Source organism: Thamnophis elegans, chromosome 4, assembly GCF_009769535.1.
Source record: "Thamnophis elegans isolate rThaEle1 chromosome 4, rThaEle1.pri, whole genome shotgun sequence".
In the NCBI taxonomy this organism is placed as follows: Eukaryota; Metazoa; Chordata; class Lepidosauria; order Squamata; family Colubridae; genus Thamnophis; species Thamnophis elegans.
Genome location: NC_045544.1, coordinates 40,546,271 through 40,564,170, shown reverse-complemented (window position 1 = coordinate 40,564,170; position 17,900 = coordinate 40,546,271). Strand labels below are relative to the sequence as shown.

At 43.5% G+C, this 17,900-nt stretch overlaps 1 protein-coding gene across 1 annotated transcript in view; it reads left to right on the top strand.

Moving 5' to 3' along the window:
- Positions 1 to 568: 568 nt before the first annotated feature.
- Positions 569 to 17,900, top strand: part of THEMIS (thymocyte selection associated) — a 29,492-nt gene continuing 12,160 nt past the window's right edge. Inside the window, exons 1-3 of the mRNA XM_032215333.1 lie at positions 569 to 659; positions 14,064 to 14,222; positions 16,475 to 16,936. Coding sequence (XP_032071224.1) covers positions 569 to 659; positions 14,064 to 14,222; positions 16,475 to 16,936 — 712 coding nt within the window. The remainder of the gene's footprint in view (positions 660 to 14,063; positions 14,223 to 16,474; positions 16,937 to 17,900) is intronic.

Below are 17,900 nucleotides of genomic sequence, written 5' to 3'. Positions count from 1 at the left end.
TCAGAACTGTTGTTTCCTTGCAGAGAGCAAAGAAAGGCTCACTTTAATTGGAGACGTACATGTTCAATAGTTTTCAGTTATTTGGTTTCTAAGCAAGATTTCCTGCTATGTTTAAGAGTGAAAACAAGTAAAATTTCATTTTGCAAAAAAAAGAAAAAAAAAGAAAAGAGAAGAAGAGGGGGGGTTGAGAAAAAAAAGAAAATAATTTTTTTAAAAGAAGAAAATTCTCTGTTTAAAGTTAAATGTTCCAGAAGTTCATTGTCAAACAATCAAAGATTGAGTCAATAGTTCTGTGTTAGTACAGCTGCTTATAAATTGTGTTTCCTGTGACCCAGATTGGTATAAAAAGTAGGCACTGCAGTAGAGTACTTTTAGCGTCTTATTCCTTTTTGATTGCAACCCAGAGTGAAGTGAGAGGAAGTGGTCTCCAGTTGAAGATTTGTCTCAACTAGAGAAGGCGTGCTTCAGAATTTCCCAGGCTTTGTTTCAAATGCAAGAAGAGATAACGGAAGGCCCCCTAAAAGGTATTTCCCTTTAAGTACGACATCTCTCTATTACTCTGCAGACCATGGCCTCTAGCCTGAAGAATTTCATCCACTCTTTGGATCCCAAATCTCTACCTCGGATTCTGCAAATCCAGTCTGGCTTTTATGATGAAGGTAAGGTTTGATCCAAATTATCTATCTTTGTATAATAATGCAGTTTCTGCATTTATCAGAAGTTGGAAGAACTTATTGGAAGAAGAGCATTATGTCATTACTAGCGGGAACCCTCATATCAATAGGTGATAGTGAATATATTGAAATAATCCATGCCAAATTTGGGCTCCAGCTGACTAGACTGTGGTTGTTCAACACAGTTGAGACACTTGACTAATGACAGTAGGCACAGTTCCCACCCTCAAGTACAGAAAAGTTAGTATAAATTTTCACTGAACCATGAAGGATAATCTGAACACATGTTAACTCAAGTGTCATCAAAATGGATGGCATATATGAGGCTGGGGGGAGGGAATGGAAGTGTTTGAAATACACCAGAAATGTGCTGGGTCCAGATAGTGTTTGATCCAGACCAAAGCGGTAATACCAATAGTGTGAACTCAGAATATTTTACTGTATTTTTGGTATCATAATTCATATTTTGTGTCTGTTCCATTTTCTATTGTATTATTTTTCAGCGTTGCCTGACAGTATCTTAGATAGGAAAGAGAAGTAAATGATGGAATGAGACACAGAGAGATGAGGATGGCTTGCTCCTGATTAAATTAAACATTTTTCAATAAAACAAAATAAAAAGAATAAAGTTTGAGGAGGATGCTTTCGTGATGCTTCCAGATGACATTTATTACTCAATCCAACCAACTTTAGATCATGAGATGGGTGGCATCTAAATTTAACTATAAATCAACTTCTTCACGCTGTTTGTCAATTATCATTTATAACCTTCCAGTGTTTGTTTCTGATTTTTTCTTTTTCCTTGAGGGGAAAAAGTATATTCAGGAAAGTGCAATGAAATAGTTATAAAATAACTGTGCATTTGTAGTCTTTTTTCTACAAGGATTGCCTAACGAGCGTATATATGGACACGTAGCACATAAGAATTAGTTGAGGTATAATTCAGAAAATGACATGTAGAAAAGTCATAAATAAATGATCAAAGCCTTGCATAAAATTTAGCAATAAATCTGGCTTTGGCCTAATCTACCTAAAGTGTGAAAATCTGGGAATAGATTTGTGTCATTGATACATACTGTAGGTAGAGGTGGGGGAATCCCTGGGTCTCCATTTAATATCTGAAGATGCATTTATGAAAACAACACTATCATTAACTTTTTAGCATCTGTTATTAATACATATTTCTGAGCCTTGGGCCCTGCACTTACCTCACACCCAAAATGGGCTGTGTGGAGACTTCTGGCAAGGGCGGGGTGAGTGGGCAGGGCCAGCCAGAGGTGGGATTTAGAGGTTTCTCTGAACCGGCCATAACGTTAGCTACGGGTTCTCCTGAACCCGAGTGAACATGTAGCAGCCCACCCCTGGCTGAAACCTTAATCACAGTAATATTATTGGATGGGAAGTATTTGGGAGTCCACAGTGTTATGTATTCTATGGCTATGTTGAAGAGAGTATGTTGGAGAAAGTTCTTCAGCTTTTCAAGATATGCCAGATCATCACAGGAAGACTCCTTTACAGGTAGCCCTCAACATAAAACCTTTTGTTTAATGACTGTTCAGAATTACAATGCCCCTGCAAAGTGACTTATGACCATTTTTCACACAGCATCCCCATGGTGACATGATCAGAATTTGGATGCTTGGAAACTGGTTCATATTTATGATGGTTGCAGTCCGCCTCTCTCTTTCCCTCCCTCCCCCCTCTGTCTCTCTCTTTCCCTCCCTCCCTCCCTTTTCCCAGAAGTGGGTTATCATTTATTTTCCCTCAGTGTTGTCTGCTTACTTATATCACATATATCTACATTGCACTAGGCAGTGAGCCAAAACCTCATCTGATCAGCAACACAAGAAAGCTGAAAAGTAGCAGATGTGAAATAAAACAGCTCTAGTCTTGGGGATGCTTTTGGATGAAATTAAACAAGTATATCTCAATGGTGCTGTTTGTTTGTTTGATTGATTGATTGATGGTTGATTATATGCCATCAAATCAGTGTTGATTCTTAGCAATCACATAGATAGATTTTCTCCCTGATGATCTGTCCATAACTTGGTCTTTCAGGCCTCCTAACTGTATACTCATCACCACTGTGGTGAGTTACATCACCTCCTTGCTGCTGGTTGTCCTTTTCTTCTTTTTCCTTCCACCTTCAGAGCATTACAATCTTTTCCAGAGAGTTAGATCTTTGCATAAGCTGTCTGAAGTAAAATAATTTGTGTCTGGTTATTTGGACCTCAAGTGAGAACTCTGGGTTGATTTATTCAATGATCTGTTTGTTTGTTTGTTTGTTTGTTTGTTTAGCTATCTATATTATCCCCAGGAGACTTCTCTAATACTAAACTTCAAAAACATCACTATTCTTCCTATGCTGCTTCTTCAAAGTCCAACATTCCTTTCCACAGAGTGCCACAGCACAGAATGTCACAGTGGGTACCATGACCTACACCATTCTGATCTTTGTAGGTATAGACACATCAAAGCATCTAGATATCTTTTCCAAGATCTTTATGTCTGCTCTACCATGGGTTTGTCTGTGGCATACTTTTCTTACCTGCTTGCCTGTTTATTATACACGGTAGAAGCTATCCATCATTTTAATATAACTTCATTGCCAGTTCTGCTTGTTCTACTTGGTGTCATTGGTTTGTTACTATGAGCACAACCCAAATACTTGCTGTTTTCATTTGGTTCCTTTTAATATATAACCATTGCTGCCCATGATATTGTACCAAGTATTCTGCTTGGAATTCTACAAAACCACACAAAAATAAAGTGCTCAGAAATCATAATGCCTAATTTATTTTCTCATCCTCAATAATTTTAGGAAACTCGTGCTTATATCTCCCAGTTCCTTGTAGTAGTTCAACCCAGGTTACCAGAAATATTTACAATAAATGTTATATGATAATATACTGAGTGAGTACTGAGTGAGTTCAATATCAGATTGAACTCACTAGAAAGCGACCTAATGAAAAGATCGGTCTACAAAGAGTTGCACTTTTGCTCTATGTGTGTGTGTGTGTGTGTGTGTGTGTGTGTGTGCATGTGCATGTGCATGTGCATGTGTGTGTATGTATGTATGTCCCAAAATCTTTTTGCTCATTTGGCAGGTTTTTTTTTAAAGTCCTCAGGGTAGAAAAGATACAGAATGATTCTGCATAGAATATAATTTGCATGGCTGTGGCCAGTCTTATGTTAGAGCAGTGCCTCCCTCCAACCTTTTGAGTAACAAGGACCTGTTTTGTGGAGAGAGGTTGGAGTTAGCTAATAAATTTGAATGAATGGATGGATAGAGAGATAGGCAGGTTAGGGGGATAGGGAGATGGATAGATACCAGATTTGTATCCTTGTCCTTTTGCCCCAAAGTTTTTTGGAATGATTAGTTCTATCTCCTATGGGTTTTCCTTATCTGGATTGCAAATTTGATTGACTTTAGGATGAAACAAAAAGATAGAAAGTTTCTAGCACTTTGTTCTACTCTAGTACTAGTCCCAACTCTGATTGGCTATATCTACTGGACTGACGAGAGTTGTTCCATAATTGTCTGCAAAATGGGGTTTATGTATAGATGGGATAGATTTTAATAGGCTGTAAGAGTAACCTTGGGAGATAAGAAGGAGAGCCACAGCCTAGATAATGGTCAGACAAAAGGCATCTGAGTCCCTGAAGGAACAGCAGCATGGAAAACATCTCACAAGGGACCCTCCATAACTCTCTGGAAAGGAAAAGCAGAGGAAGGGAGAAGTCACACTTTCAAGATTCTGTTACTGTAATCTTATAGTAAAGGTAGTCTTAGTATTTATGGGTTCGATTTCCTTTCTGAACTACTACAAGGAGCTGACACAGATTGAGAAGGTATTTATTTTGAGTCATTAAAAAAAAAAAAGAATTTAGAGTTTTGCTAATGTTGCAACACTCCAATCCTTAAAATGCTCAATGGATACAATTTCCTCCTCTCACAAAGAAAACAAACTAATAATAATAAAAATAAGATGCCATTGCTTAGTCGACATCTTTGACCAATGACTAGCCCTATGAGTTTAGTTATCTCTCAAAGGTTGCTTGGAGCTTTGCCACCCCACTTCACCTGCACAAACCTATTGTAGGGGTTTCCAGGCAAATTAGAAGGAGTTTTAGTGGTGTTTCAGGTTTACTTGAGTGAGAAACCACAAAATACACTTCTTATACACAGGGCTTATTTTAGGCTTGTCCAAGAAAAGCAAGAGTGAGTTTTAAGTGCTGCAGGTTCTCTCAAATCTAAGGTGACCAGATTTTCAGACTGGTAAAGAGGGACACCTTTGACCTGGGGGGGGGGGGCTTGATTAAAAATTTTATATGGAGCAACAAAATTTTTCACACAACGCAAAAATAGTATTGTAATATTTTTTTATTTCAACATAACTACAATTTACAAATATAAATTGTAACTGTTGCCAAACATCAAAATTTTGATCATGTGACCATGAGGATGCTGCAACGGTCGTCAAGTGTGAAAATGGTCGCTAAGTGTGAAAAATGGTCATCAGTCACTTTTTTCAATGCCATTGTAACTTTGGTCACTAAACCCATTATACCACCTTTCTTGCCACAGTTCTTAAGTAAATAACTGCACCTGATAAGTTAGTAACATAAGTGAATCTGATTTGACTTTGTCAAAAGGCGATTACATGACCCCAGGACACTGAAACCATCATAAATACGAATCTGTTGCCAAACATCAACATTTTGATCACGTGACCATGAGGATGCTGCAATGATCGCTAAGTGTGAAAATGGTCATCAGTCACTTTTTTCAATGCCATTGTAACTTTGGTCACTAAATGAACTGTTTGAAAGCTAAGGCTATTTCAAAGTATTGTGCATAGAATTTTTAAAAATTATTTATTTCAATTTATATTGGATAGAATCTTTTTTAAAATAGTCTAAGACAATTTAAAAAAAGAATCCACACAGAATAAAACTATGCACAAAAAATCCTATGCACAATAAATAAAATATTATTTTAAAATACATTAAAAAATAAAAGAAAAAACCCAGCTCACTTACCAGCAGGCAGGTTAGGTTAGGTTAGGTTAAAGTTTATTTATATGCCGCCCTTTTCCCTGGGGGGAATCAGGGCGGCTCACAATCCAAAGGGGAGGGGGAGACAAACTTTTAACATATAAGACAATACATAATTAAAACACAACATTCATACCATTCGGGCGGGTTACAGTCTTAACCCCAGGCCTGACGGGATAGCCAGATTCTGAGGGCTGTGCGGAAGGTCTGGAGGGTGGTGAGGGTACGAATCTCCACGGGGAGATCATTCCACAGGGTCAGAGCTGCCACCGAGAAGGCTCTCCTCCGCGTGGTTGCCAGTCGACATTGACCGGCAGATGGAACTCGGAGGAGGCCCAATCAATGAGATCTAATAGGTCGCGTGGAGGTAATTGGCAGTAGGCGGTCTCTCAAGTACCCAGACCCACTACCATGAAGGGCTTTATGGGTGACAAGTAGCACCTTGAAGCGTACCCGGAGATCGACAGGTAGCCAGTGCAGCTCGCGGAGGATAGGTGTTATGTGGGTGAAGCGAGGTGCACCCACAATCGCTCGCGCGGCCGCATTCTGGACTAGCTGAAGTCGCCAAATACTCTTCAAGGGCAGCCCCATGTAGAGCACATTGCAGTATTCCAGCCTAGAGGTCACAAGGGCCCGAGTGACTGTTGTGAGAGCCTCCCGGTTCAGGTAGGGGCGCAACTGGTGCACCAGGCGAACCTGGGCAAATGCCCCCCTGGTCACAGCTGACAAATGATGTTCGAAAGTCAGCTGTGGGTCCAGGAGGACTCCCAAGTTGCGGACCCTATCTGAGGGGTGTAGTGTTTGACCCCCCCCAGCCTGAGAGATGGAATACTTGCCAAATTGGTGGGAGGGAAACACAACAGCCACTCGGTCTTATCTGGGTTGAGCACGAGTTTGTTAGCCCTCATCCAGTCCCTAACAGCTTCAAGTCCCTGGTTCATCACTTCCACCGCTTCATTGAGTTGGCACGGGGTGGACAGATACAACTGGGTATCGTCCGCATACTGGTGGTATTTTATCCCGTGCCGCCGAATGATCTCACCCAGCGGTTTCATGTAGATGTTGAATTGTAGGGGGGACAGGACCGAACCCTGCAGCACCCCATATGTTAGGGGCCTAGGGGTCAATCTCTGCCCTCCAACTAACACCGACTGCGACCTGTCCGAGAGGTAAGAGGAGAACCACCGCAAAACAGTGCCTCCCACCCCTACCTCCCGCAGTCGTCGCAGAAGGATACCATGGTCGATGGTATCGAAAGCCGCTGAGAGGTCAAGGAGAACCAGGATGGAGGCGTAGCCTCCGTCCCTGGCTCTCCAGAGGTCATCGGTCAATGCGACCAAAGCGGTTTCTGTGCTGTAGCCAGGCCTGAAGCCAGACTGGAATGGGTCAAGATAGCTAGCTTCCTCCAAGGACCGCTGGAGCTGAAAGGCCACCACCTTCTCAACAACCTTCCCCACAAAGGGGAGGTTGGAGACTGGACGATAATTGTTAAGAACGGCTGGATCCAAAGATGGTTTCTTCAGGAGGGGTCTCACCACCGCCGCTTTAAGTGCGGGGGGAAAGACCCCCTCCCGAAGGGAGGCGGTAACAACCGCCTGGATCCAGCCCCGTGTCACCTCCCTGCTGTTAGCAACCAACCAGGAGGGGCACGGGTCCAGTACACATGTGGAGGCACTCACAGCTCTCATGGCCTTGTCCACGTCCTCAGGGGCAACATCCTGAAACTCAACCCAGGGGTGGTCTACCAGATTATCCCCCTGTGCCTCGGCTGGATCTGCAGAATCGGAGTCCAACTCCGACCGAAACTGAGCAACTTTGTCCGCTAAGAACTGGAAGTAGTCCTCAGCCCTACCCTGCAGGGGATCCCCCGTATCCCTCCTATTTAGGAGGGAACGGGTTATCCTAAACAGGGCGGCTGGGCGCGACTCAGCGGAGGCGATCAAGATGGCAATATAAGCTCTTTTTGCCGTCCTAATTGCCCTGATGTATTCCTTGATGCACGATGTTAGAAGTGCTCGGCTCGATTCGGGTTTGTTGGACCTCCATAGGTGCTCTAGGCGTCTCTTCCGGCGCTTCCTCTCCCGGAGTTCCTCGGTAAACCAAGGAGGCCTCCTGGATCCACTGCCTCGGAGCGGCCGTAGTGGTGCAATCCGGTCAAGAGACTCCGACGCTGCCGAGTTCCAGGCAGCAACCAGAGTCTCCACCGGACTGTGGGCGAGAGTATCAGGAATAACCCCAAGCTCCGTCTGGAACCTCAAGGGGTCCATAAGTCGCCTGGGGCGGAACCACCTGGTCGGTTCCTCCTCCCTACAGTGGAGGTTTGGTCTCCGAAAGTCAAGCCTCAGTAGGCAGTGGTCTGACCATGACAGGGGTATGATCTCATTACCCCTCAGACCAAGATCACAAGTCCACTGCTCCGAGAGAAATACGAGGTCGAGCATGTGACCCGCTGAGTGGGTTGGGCCCCAAATTACCTGGGTCAAGCCCATGGCTGTCATGGAAGCCATGAACTCCTGCGCTCCATCAGAGTGTTCACCGAGCGAAGGCAAATTGAAATCCCCCAGAACCATAAGCCTGGGGAACTCAATTGCCAGCTCGGCTACCGACTCGAGGAGTGAGGGGAGGGCTGCTGCAATGCTGTTGGGAGGCAGGTACGTTAACAGCAAACCCACTTGACCCTTGAGGTCCAACTTCACCAGCAGGGACTCACACCCGACAAGCTCTGGAGCAGGGATCCTACGAGGTACTAGAGACTCTCGGATAACAATAGCCACACCTCCACCCCTTCCCTGGGCTCTCGGCTGATGGAGCACCTGAAAGCCTTCTGGGCACATCTCTACGAGGGGGACTCCTCCCTCCGGGCCCAGCCAGGTTTCAGTAATACATGCCAGGTCTGCCCCCTCGTCTAAAATTAAGTCCCGGATGAGGGGAGCCTTGTGAACTACAGACCTGGCATTTAGCGACAACAGCCTGAGACCAGGGTCCTGATTACTCGCGCCATCTGGCCTTGGAGTGGGACTCATAGGGCCGGAAGGAGGGATATCTGTGACGTAGCGAGCCCTCCTTCCCCGGTAATGGCCAGCCCTAAAGTCCCCGCCGTATCTGCCCCTCCCTGTTACGACCGTAATGCTCCGGCCCACTCCCGTGTCCGTGGTTCCCTCAACCACCCCTATGGCTCCCGCGTTCCTCGACAGGCCCTCCGAATAAAACACACTCATTTGTTCACCCAGGCAGTCCCCACGTAATAATTAAAACACATAAAATACAATAATAATGGAGTAATAAAAAGTGGGATCATTCACTCAATCACATGCAGTCCCATACACTCACCATACCAGTTAAAAATTGCGCAATCGCGCGAAGTCCGTACAAGGCTTATATCCTCTGCCAAGTCCAGTAGAGAGTCCAGTCAAAAGTATAGTAAAAAGTATATGGTCCAAGAGGGGTGTTCCGTCCCTCTCCCTTTCTCCAAATTCCGGGACACACCCAACAGAGGAGAGGCCGCACCGTGAGGAAGGCCGAGTTAGATGGGACGGAGGGGGGGGGCACCCAGATATGTCGCGGTGGCAACAAACCAGCTGCCAGATCTCATCAAGTGTCCTGCCAGGCCAACCACCCCCTCTCTGGAACAGTTCAATGCAGTCCGAAGGGGAGGGCGGTCGGAAGGCAAAGTAGGTCTGAATATCAGCAGCAGCAGCGAGAGCCGGAAGGCCAATCATGATGGTCAGAGGCCCAATATGCAAAAGTCAGTTCACAACAAGAGTCGTACCAATCGTACCAGCCCCCTTAGTAGTCTAAGCCCAAGGTTGAAAAAGCTTCGTCCAAGGTGGAAGGAGGGGGGGTGCCCCATTCAGCAGCTGGGCCCCGGCGTTCTCAAAGGGGCCTCAGCAAACCAGCAAACCAGCAAACCAGCAAACCAGCAAACCAGCAAACCAGCAAACCAGCAAACCAGAAAGTCATCGGGCCAGCAGCGACATAATGATGGTTATGATAGTCGGGGCGGTAGTCGTAGCTAAGTCAGGCTCCCCCCAAAAGCAGCTGGGCCGTACGGTCTTCCAAGCCGCTAAGCCGCGGCGTTCTCACAGCCAGCGGGCCAGCGAGCCAACAGACAGCGGTGGTTGCGGCAGCCAGCAATAGTCGGGGGAAGATCAGGGCTCCCCTAGCAGCTCGGCCGCAGAGTCTTGTAACATCTGAGCCGCGGCGTTCTCAAGCCGCGGCGTTCTCGAGCCGGCATCGGCAAGCCAGCGGCAGGCACTCCAAGTCAATCCAGAATGATGTAGATGTTAATACAAAGAACTGAGCAAATTAAAATGGTGAAATTAATCCCAGAGAAATATTTTTCAAAGAAACCTTGCCACCATTTTTCCCACAAGAGCCGACTTCCAACCTCCGTGCCCCTCCCCTCTGGGAAATCCAGGAAGGAACAGTCGCTACTTCTCTAGCCAAAGTATTTCCTGGAGCTCTATGGTACTGGGTCATCTTTTCTTATAAAAGGAAGTAAAAGGGGCGGGGGGGGAGGTTCCATTTTCTTGCTTTAATGTTTTAATATCTTCAATGAAAGTACTGAGACATAGAGAGGGTTTAGACAGAGTGTCTTTTGTCTTGCCCCGGTTAGGATTTCTTAAGCAAATCCACTGCGCTTTCAACATGAAGGCAAAATCAGGACTTTTAAAAAACGCCACGGGATATGGGACAAATTGTTAGAAATCGCGACTGTACCGCCAAAATCGGGACGTCCAGTCACCTTACTCAAATCTCATTCCGGGCTTTGTAAAATAAATGGCTATATTCTGTTAAGCGGCTTGCAACTCTCCTCCCTCTTTCATGCTACAATTGGAATATAATTTTTTCTAGCAGGAAGTCCTTCTGCTCTAAAAGAGATGATTGATTAATTGAAAGGGTTGTGTTCTATATGTGACATCAAACCCCCTCCCCCAATCAACCTATTTGAGCAGTGGTATCAAAATCAATTTCATTGAGGGCCACATCAGGGTGGTGCTTGACCTTGGGAGGCCAGGCAGGCATGGTTAGGCCAGCTTGATGTCATTCATGCCGGGGGTGTTTGTGGTGGTCTGAGCACTCTGCCAGCGAAATTGAAGCTCAGGAAGACTGAACGTGGCCCTTTTGTGCTCTGTTTTTACTGGCAGAGGCACCATATGCTGGTCCTTCGCTGTTTCCAGGTGACCCCACATGCCAGATATAATCACCTTGTGGGCTGGATCCAGCCCACAGGCCTTGAGTTTGACACCCCTGTATTAGACTCCTCATTTAGCAACTGCCTCAGTCAGTGACCATTAGTAATTGTGATGGGGATGAAGAAATAACTTTGCAACCAGGGCCCACATTTATAACCTTTGTAGCTTCTCTCTCTTTCATTCTCTGTGTCACATACTTGCCATTACAGTCTGTTAGTACACATTTATCCTATTCCTGACCCATTTTTTCTTCTCCCCCTCTCAGAGCCAACTTCTTGCCTATACAAGCTGTCTCTTCCTAAGTTGCTTTTCTCCACAGTGCAACACTTCCCTAAAAAGTATTAACTGCAAGTTAACATGCTCAGTTTTGTGACCTTAATGAGTTGATTAGAATCCTCTGGCAGGCTTGGAGCTATAAGGATGCTAGGCAAACAGCTGGCCTAGCGCATTCCTTTTGATATATATTCCCCATTGTGTGCTTGCTTACTCTCTTGTCATCTCTTCCTCTCCAATGAATGTAAATATAAACATGTTTGCTAATTATCTCGGTTTCGGGTGAGAATTCTAAAGAACAAGGAAGTGGTGAAAAATAGCTGTAAGATTTTTCCTTTTACCCAGTAAAATCTTATGCATAGTTGTGGTTAAGATTTTTAACCACATGTTTTAACCTCGTATGATTTTTTCTACTTAGTGACTGCTTTGTTTAATAACTGAATCAACTGAATTATCAACCAGTACCCCTTCTGGCACTAAATGAGGGATAGCTGTAGTTTCCATAGCTTTAAAAAAATGTAATCCAAAAGGCTAAGGCTAAAGCTGCCATAATTAACTTGCAAAGATCTAGACTACCAATATAGTAGGTGCTGGTGCTGGAGAAGACTCCTGTGAGTCCCTCGGACTGCAAGGCGATCAAACTGGTCAGTCCTAAAGAAAATCAACCCTGACTGCTCTTTAGATCCTGAAGGTGAAACTTAAATACTTTGGCCACTTAATGAGAAGGAAGGACTCACTGGAGCAGAGCCTAATCCTGGGAAAAATTGAGGACAAAAGAAGAATGGGATGACAAAAAATTATATGGCTGGATGGAGTCACTGAAGCAGTAGGTGGCCTTAAATGGACTCCAGAGAATGGTAGAGGACAGGAAGCCTGGAAGAATGTTGTTCATTTTGTACTATTTTGCTGCCATTGCATATTTTTGCATCCCAAGAAGCTTGTTCTGATTTTCTCACTGTTTCTCATAGCCAAAACACCCGATACAATTTCAGGGACTGATTCGTTCAAATACCCTAGTTCAATTACAGGTTTTGTTCCATCAAACCATGAGCAAATTTAAAGCTGTACAACAAATCTTTCAGGAGGCAACTGGAATTAGAAATAAATTCCAATTAGAAATAAACAAAAAAAATTTCTCATTGTTCTCTCCCTTGGTAATTATTTTATCATCAATACTGAAGAAATGAATAAATAAGGTGATTCATTTAAGCATAAATATAATTTTAAAGAACAAAAAGTCCTTTAAAATGTATCTAATTTACTGAAACTCTCCTCTGAGGAATAAAATATATGTTGATATTGAATAAGCTAAGGATGTTATATGCCAATTGATTTCAAGGAAATGAATTTGTATTCCCTACCTTATAAAGGCATTCCTTTTAAAAATATATAAAGTAACAATTTTATTGACAATTGAATTTTCTGCTTACTTAAGGTTGTTAAACAAGGGGCATGTTTTCCCTGAGAAATGTGGATCTGTCAAGAACTATATATTCAGATTTAAATCCCAAGATCTCTAATATGTATAAACAAAAAAAAAGTGAGACAGAAAAGTTCTATGTTATTTAAGATGAGGAGAAAGCAATCTTGAAATCAACTGAAACTCCCATTTGTAAGCAGTATTAGACCTGTTTCAATAACAACCACTCGTTATTGGTTCCACCACAAATGCGCGCACAACAAAAGCGCGCCTGACTAAACCGCGGTGTCTAAAGCACAGTGACAAAACCGTGCGACTAATTAGCGACTAATTAGCCCTAAAGCGCGCCGACAAAAGCGCACCAACGGAAGCGCGCTGTAACGTAACCCTCAACCTAACCCTAAACCTAACCCTAAACCTAACCCTAAACCTAACCCTAAACCTAACCCTAAACCTAACCCTAAACCTAACCCTAAACCTAAACCTAACCCTAAACCTAACCCTAAACCTAACCCTAAACCTAACCCTAAACCTAACTGTAAATCTTACCTTAAATGAAATCGCGCTTCTGTCGGCGCGCTGTTGTCGACGTGCTGTTGTCGGCGCGCTTTTGAAATCGTGGTTTTAGCGCCGCGGTGTTGTCGGCGCGCTTATGACGTTCGCGCTTTTGACGGGTCACGCTTGTTATTTGGTTGTTTCTAAAATTATCCTCTTATTTGGGTTCTTCTTTTAAAGTGGCCTATAGTTTTTGCTGCTTTCAAGTCAGTGTTGACGCCTGGCAACTGCCTGCACAAGGGCCTACAGTTTTCTTGGTAGCATTTTCAGATGTGGATTGCCATTGCCTCCTTTCTGGGGCTGAAAGGGAGTGACTGGCCCAAGATCACTCAGCTGGGTTCATGCCTAAGGGAAGACTAGAACTCGCATCTCCCAGTTTCTAGCCAGGTGACTTAACTATTATGCAACATTGCCATCATATGATGTATTGTGGCATTTTCCTCTTTTGCAGAGCTGGGGTGGGCATGGCCTGCGTATGACGCATCCAGCCTATGGCCATCAGTTTGACACACCTATGTTAGGGTAACTGCTAAAGGTTTTTTCAATTAGCCATAAACAATTTGAAAATATTAGATGCCAGCAGCGCTGTTGATTCACAAAATTACATACAAAGTTCTGGCAACAAATTAAACAAATAGATTCTGGACAAATTGTGGAAGAGAAGATTAGCTTCTTTCCGAAGCTTCCATGCCCTTTTAAAAGCAAATGAAGGTTTAAGTTAGCAAGTCTTAAAATAATTGTCATGGTTCTCACTTGATATTTACACCCATACTAATAGATAGTATCTAACCTGTGCATTAAAAATGAAACAGTAGAATGTATAGAACTGTATTTTAATGCTGCTAATAAAATCAGTAAAACTTCTTTTATCTTCACATTATCTCTTAGGTTCGATGTATGAAAAGCTTGGCCATGAATGTTGCTTATCCACAGGTGATGTGATTAAAGTTGTTGCATTAGAAATTAAAAAAATCCTTGCAAACAATCTAGGAAATGAAGATGTAAGCATACAGTCCACTACAGCAGAACTACCTCTAAATTTTCCAGGTACAGTACAATATTTTTCTCCTTTGATATGAAAGCTGGTAAGCAGAGACAAAGAGCAGCTAGGCCAATTGGGGAAAATGGATTTGCTTAGGACCATCATACAAAACTTTGTAAGTTTGAATCCTGTCACATGATAATTCAATTTACAACCACAATGACTATCAGTAGAATCTTGTTCCAGAGTCCTGATCAATAGCTCCACAAAGACTTCCTGCTATCCAGGGATGAAATGTTACCAGTTCAGACCGGTTCACCCGAACTAGTAAAAATGCTACCACTTCAGGTGAACTGGTATGATCAGCTGTGACACACATATTATATTAATGTAAATCACGTGGCACAGTGGTTTTCCCTCCCCGCTTGCTGTTCGCTTACCTTTGCAGCAGGGATGGGTTGCAGGTAGTACTCGCCGGTACTGGCCGGAGCACTGGATACCGTTCTGGTACGGTGCTCCGGAGGGCCCACCCACCCATCCGAGCTCTTTATCTGTCTTTCAAGGCTTCTGCACTTCCCTGCATGCGCATGGTGCATACAACACCTGAGCGATGCTCCACTGAGCAGCTAGAATGCATGGGGATGCCGCCGGGCCCATTCCAACCGTACCAGTTGGAATGGGATCCAGAACCCACCACTGTTTTGCAGGCTCCACCCACCCATCCAGATGTCATTTTTGATGCTCTGCGCATGCACGTAAGGTCCTGTACATGCGTGAAGGTGGCGCGTGCGAGCACACACTCACCTTGCTACTGAACTGGTAGCAAAGGTAAGTTGATTTCACTCATGCTGCTATTTCTATCCTCAGAGAGAGGAAACACTGATCTTTACTTCTTCCTGTAAAAAATATTCTTTCCAGCTACTCAAAAATTAAGCCATGACAATATAAAGCCAGCTGAACACTGGCAATCTAATAGTATTATATGCCTGCATTTTCTATTAGGCCATGTTTAAATCGTCCTAAAGAGGGCGAGATGACTCAGAAACAGCAGCATGGAAAAAGTGGTCCCACCCACTGTGGGTTGCGTCTGTAGCTTCAGCCCTACTCACAACTGGCCTCAGACCTCATTATAATTGGCATGCAATCTCTTGAAATTATTTAAGAGCCAGTTTGATAAAGCAGCTAGCCTGGAACGCAGAAGAATGTTAGTTGTAGTCTTGCCTTGGTTATAAAAAAAAAGTAGCAGAGTGACTTCATATCAGTCCCTCTCTTTCCACCCAACTCACTTAACAGGGTTGTTGTCATTTTGTTGTTGTTGTGACACTCGAAGGAGGAAGGAGCTCTAGATGGCATTCACTGCCTCAAGACTGCTTCAATCTTAGAAAAAAAGCAAAGGGGAAACCTTGACTCCAAATCAAAGATGAATTGTTGTAGACATTCATGTTTAAAACTCATGTGGCACAATATTCTGAAAATGAAATAGCTTAAATACTTGGGGGATAACATTTCAATTATTAATTTGGCAAATGAAAATGAGCAAATGTCATCATAATAGGTATCCTCATAGCATGCCCAAATGCGCACACACAGACATATAAATCTACCTGTATGTACATTTCCTTTATTTTACAAAAATATAGCCATCTTTTTTAGTTTAATATAAATTTCCTGAACTCATGCAACCATAAATACAGTGGTGCAATTCAGCCAGTTCTATCTGGTTCAGGTGAACCAGTAGTGGTGGTGGTGGGAGGCTCCGCCCACTCACCCAGACATCATCAGATCCCATTTTTTATGCTCTGTGCATGCACGGAAGGTCCTGCACAGTGGTGGGTTGCTCTTACCGTCGCTACTAGTATGCTGATCGTGGTCTGTTCATGCACATCCAGATGTGCGCTGTGTATGCTCCTGATGCACTGCACATGCATGTGCAATTCACTGCCCCTGCAACAACCAGTTGCTTGGTGGGGCTCGCGCAGGCACTGCATGCGCACTCTACTGATTCCCATAAAAACAGCTATAGAGTGCAAGTAGGCGGGTGATCCAAACAAGCCACCATACTGGTACGCTCTCCGCTGCTCCCAGCCACTACTGGTATGGCCTTACCAGGCTGTACCCGCAGCAATCCACCTCTGGTCCTGCACATGCGCAGAGGTGGTTCTGTGCATGAGCATGCTTACATTTGCCAACCAGTATCAATTGATACTGTTGATAAGTTGATTTCATCCCTGCATAAATATAAAATGAATGTTCAGTAATATTTGACGTTTGCATAATGTTTAACATTTTTTTCCCAATTTGAAAATTGCCTTTGAAGGACTTTGCAAGGTAGTGGCTGATAAAACCCCCTACGTCAACGTTGAAGAAATTGTGAGCAAAGTTTGGATTGGGCCAACACAGCAGGAACAACCATGGTTCTGTTGCTCTAATGATATCCATGTAGAAAACCTGATCATCAAACAGGGGGAGAAAATTGTATTTAAGTCTGTAGAAGATCGCAATGAGACTCTGACTGTGAATTGTGAAATCAAGAGGAATGACCAGATACACACCTTTCTTTTGCCATGTTCTCAAGAAGGAGAATTCTATGAATGTCAAGATGACCAAATATACACCATGGAAGAGATTGCTGAATGGAAAATCCCAAAGAGCCGCACAAGGAAAGTCCTGTTCCTTAATACTAGTGATGATGCTGGATTCTCTCTTGAGCTGCTGCCTAAGAATTTTGGAAGCTGTGGAATTCTAGAAGCTATATATGAAGTCCATGCTGTGATGAAATGTAAGTTAATAACTCAGAAACACCAAAGTTTTTTTAAAAAAAATAGAAAATCAATAATTTGAACAGGTTAATAAAGCTGAAGAATAAATAATTTAGTTCTAGTCAATCTGTAATGTCATATTGTATCCTGAGATGTGAAATATCCTTTTTTTTTGGCCATTGATATTATGGGCCACAATATATGTGAATGTGCATAGCAGATGCTTTTTATCCCCACATTTAGGACAGAGTGGAAATGAGACAGGTACAGTTTAAAAGTTCCTATTATTCTCGAGATGTAATTTTCTGCTTGAATGAACAGAGATGCATCCACTTTGGTAAATCTTTTTTATCGCTTTAAGAAGAGATAAAGCAAGGCTCTTCCTCTCTGTTTTTTTCTTCCTCTTTATTTTGCTTTCTTTGGATTGGAGGATTCTTAGTTTTCCCCTTCAGCATCCTTTCTTCAGAAGGAATGTGTTTTCTCTCTCCCCTAACTTGATCTACTTTTCTCCCACCATGAGGACAAAAACCTTTCCATAATAACATGTGATCAATTGATCATTATGTGCCATCCACCTGTTTCTAACTCCAAGTGATCCCATTGACTTGATCTGCCTATCTATAGCACTAGCACTAGCACTTAGACTTATATACCACTTTACAGTGCTTTACAGCCCTCTCTAAGCGGTTTACAGAGTCAGCCTATTGCCCCCAACAATCTGGGTTCTTATTTTATGGACCTCAGAAGGATGGAAGGCTGAGCCAACCCTGAGCCTGGTGAGATTCAAACTGCCAAATTGCAGTCAGCGGAAGTAGCCTGAAGTACTGCACTCTAACCACTGCGCCACCACGGCTCCTCCCATGCTTGTTATTTTAGTTCTTCCAGGGGGGAACTCATTGCCACTGAACTTTCTTCCCAGCATTGGAGCCTGTTCCAGGTCATGCATATCTACTGTTGGAGCCTTCCTTCTACAAGGATTGCCTT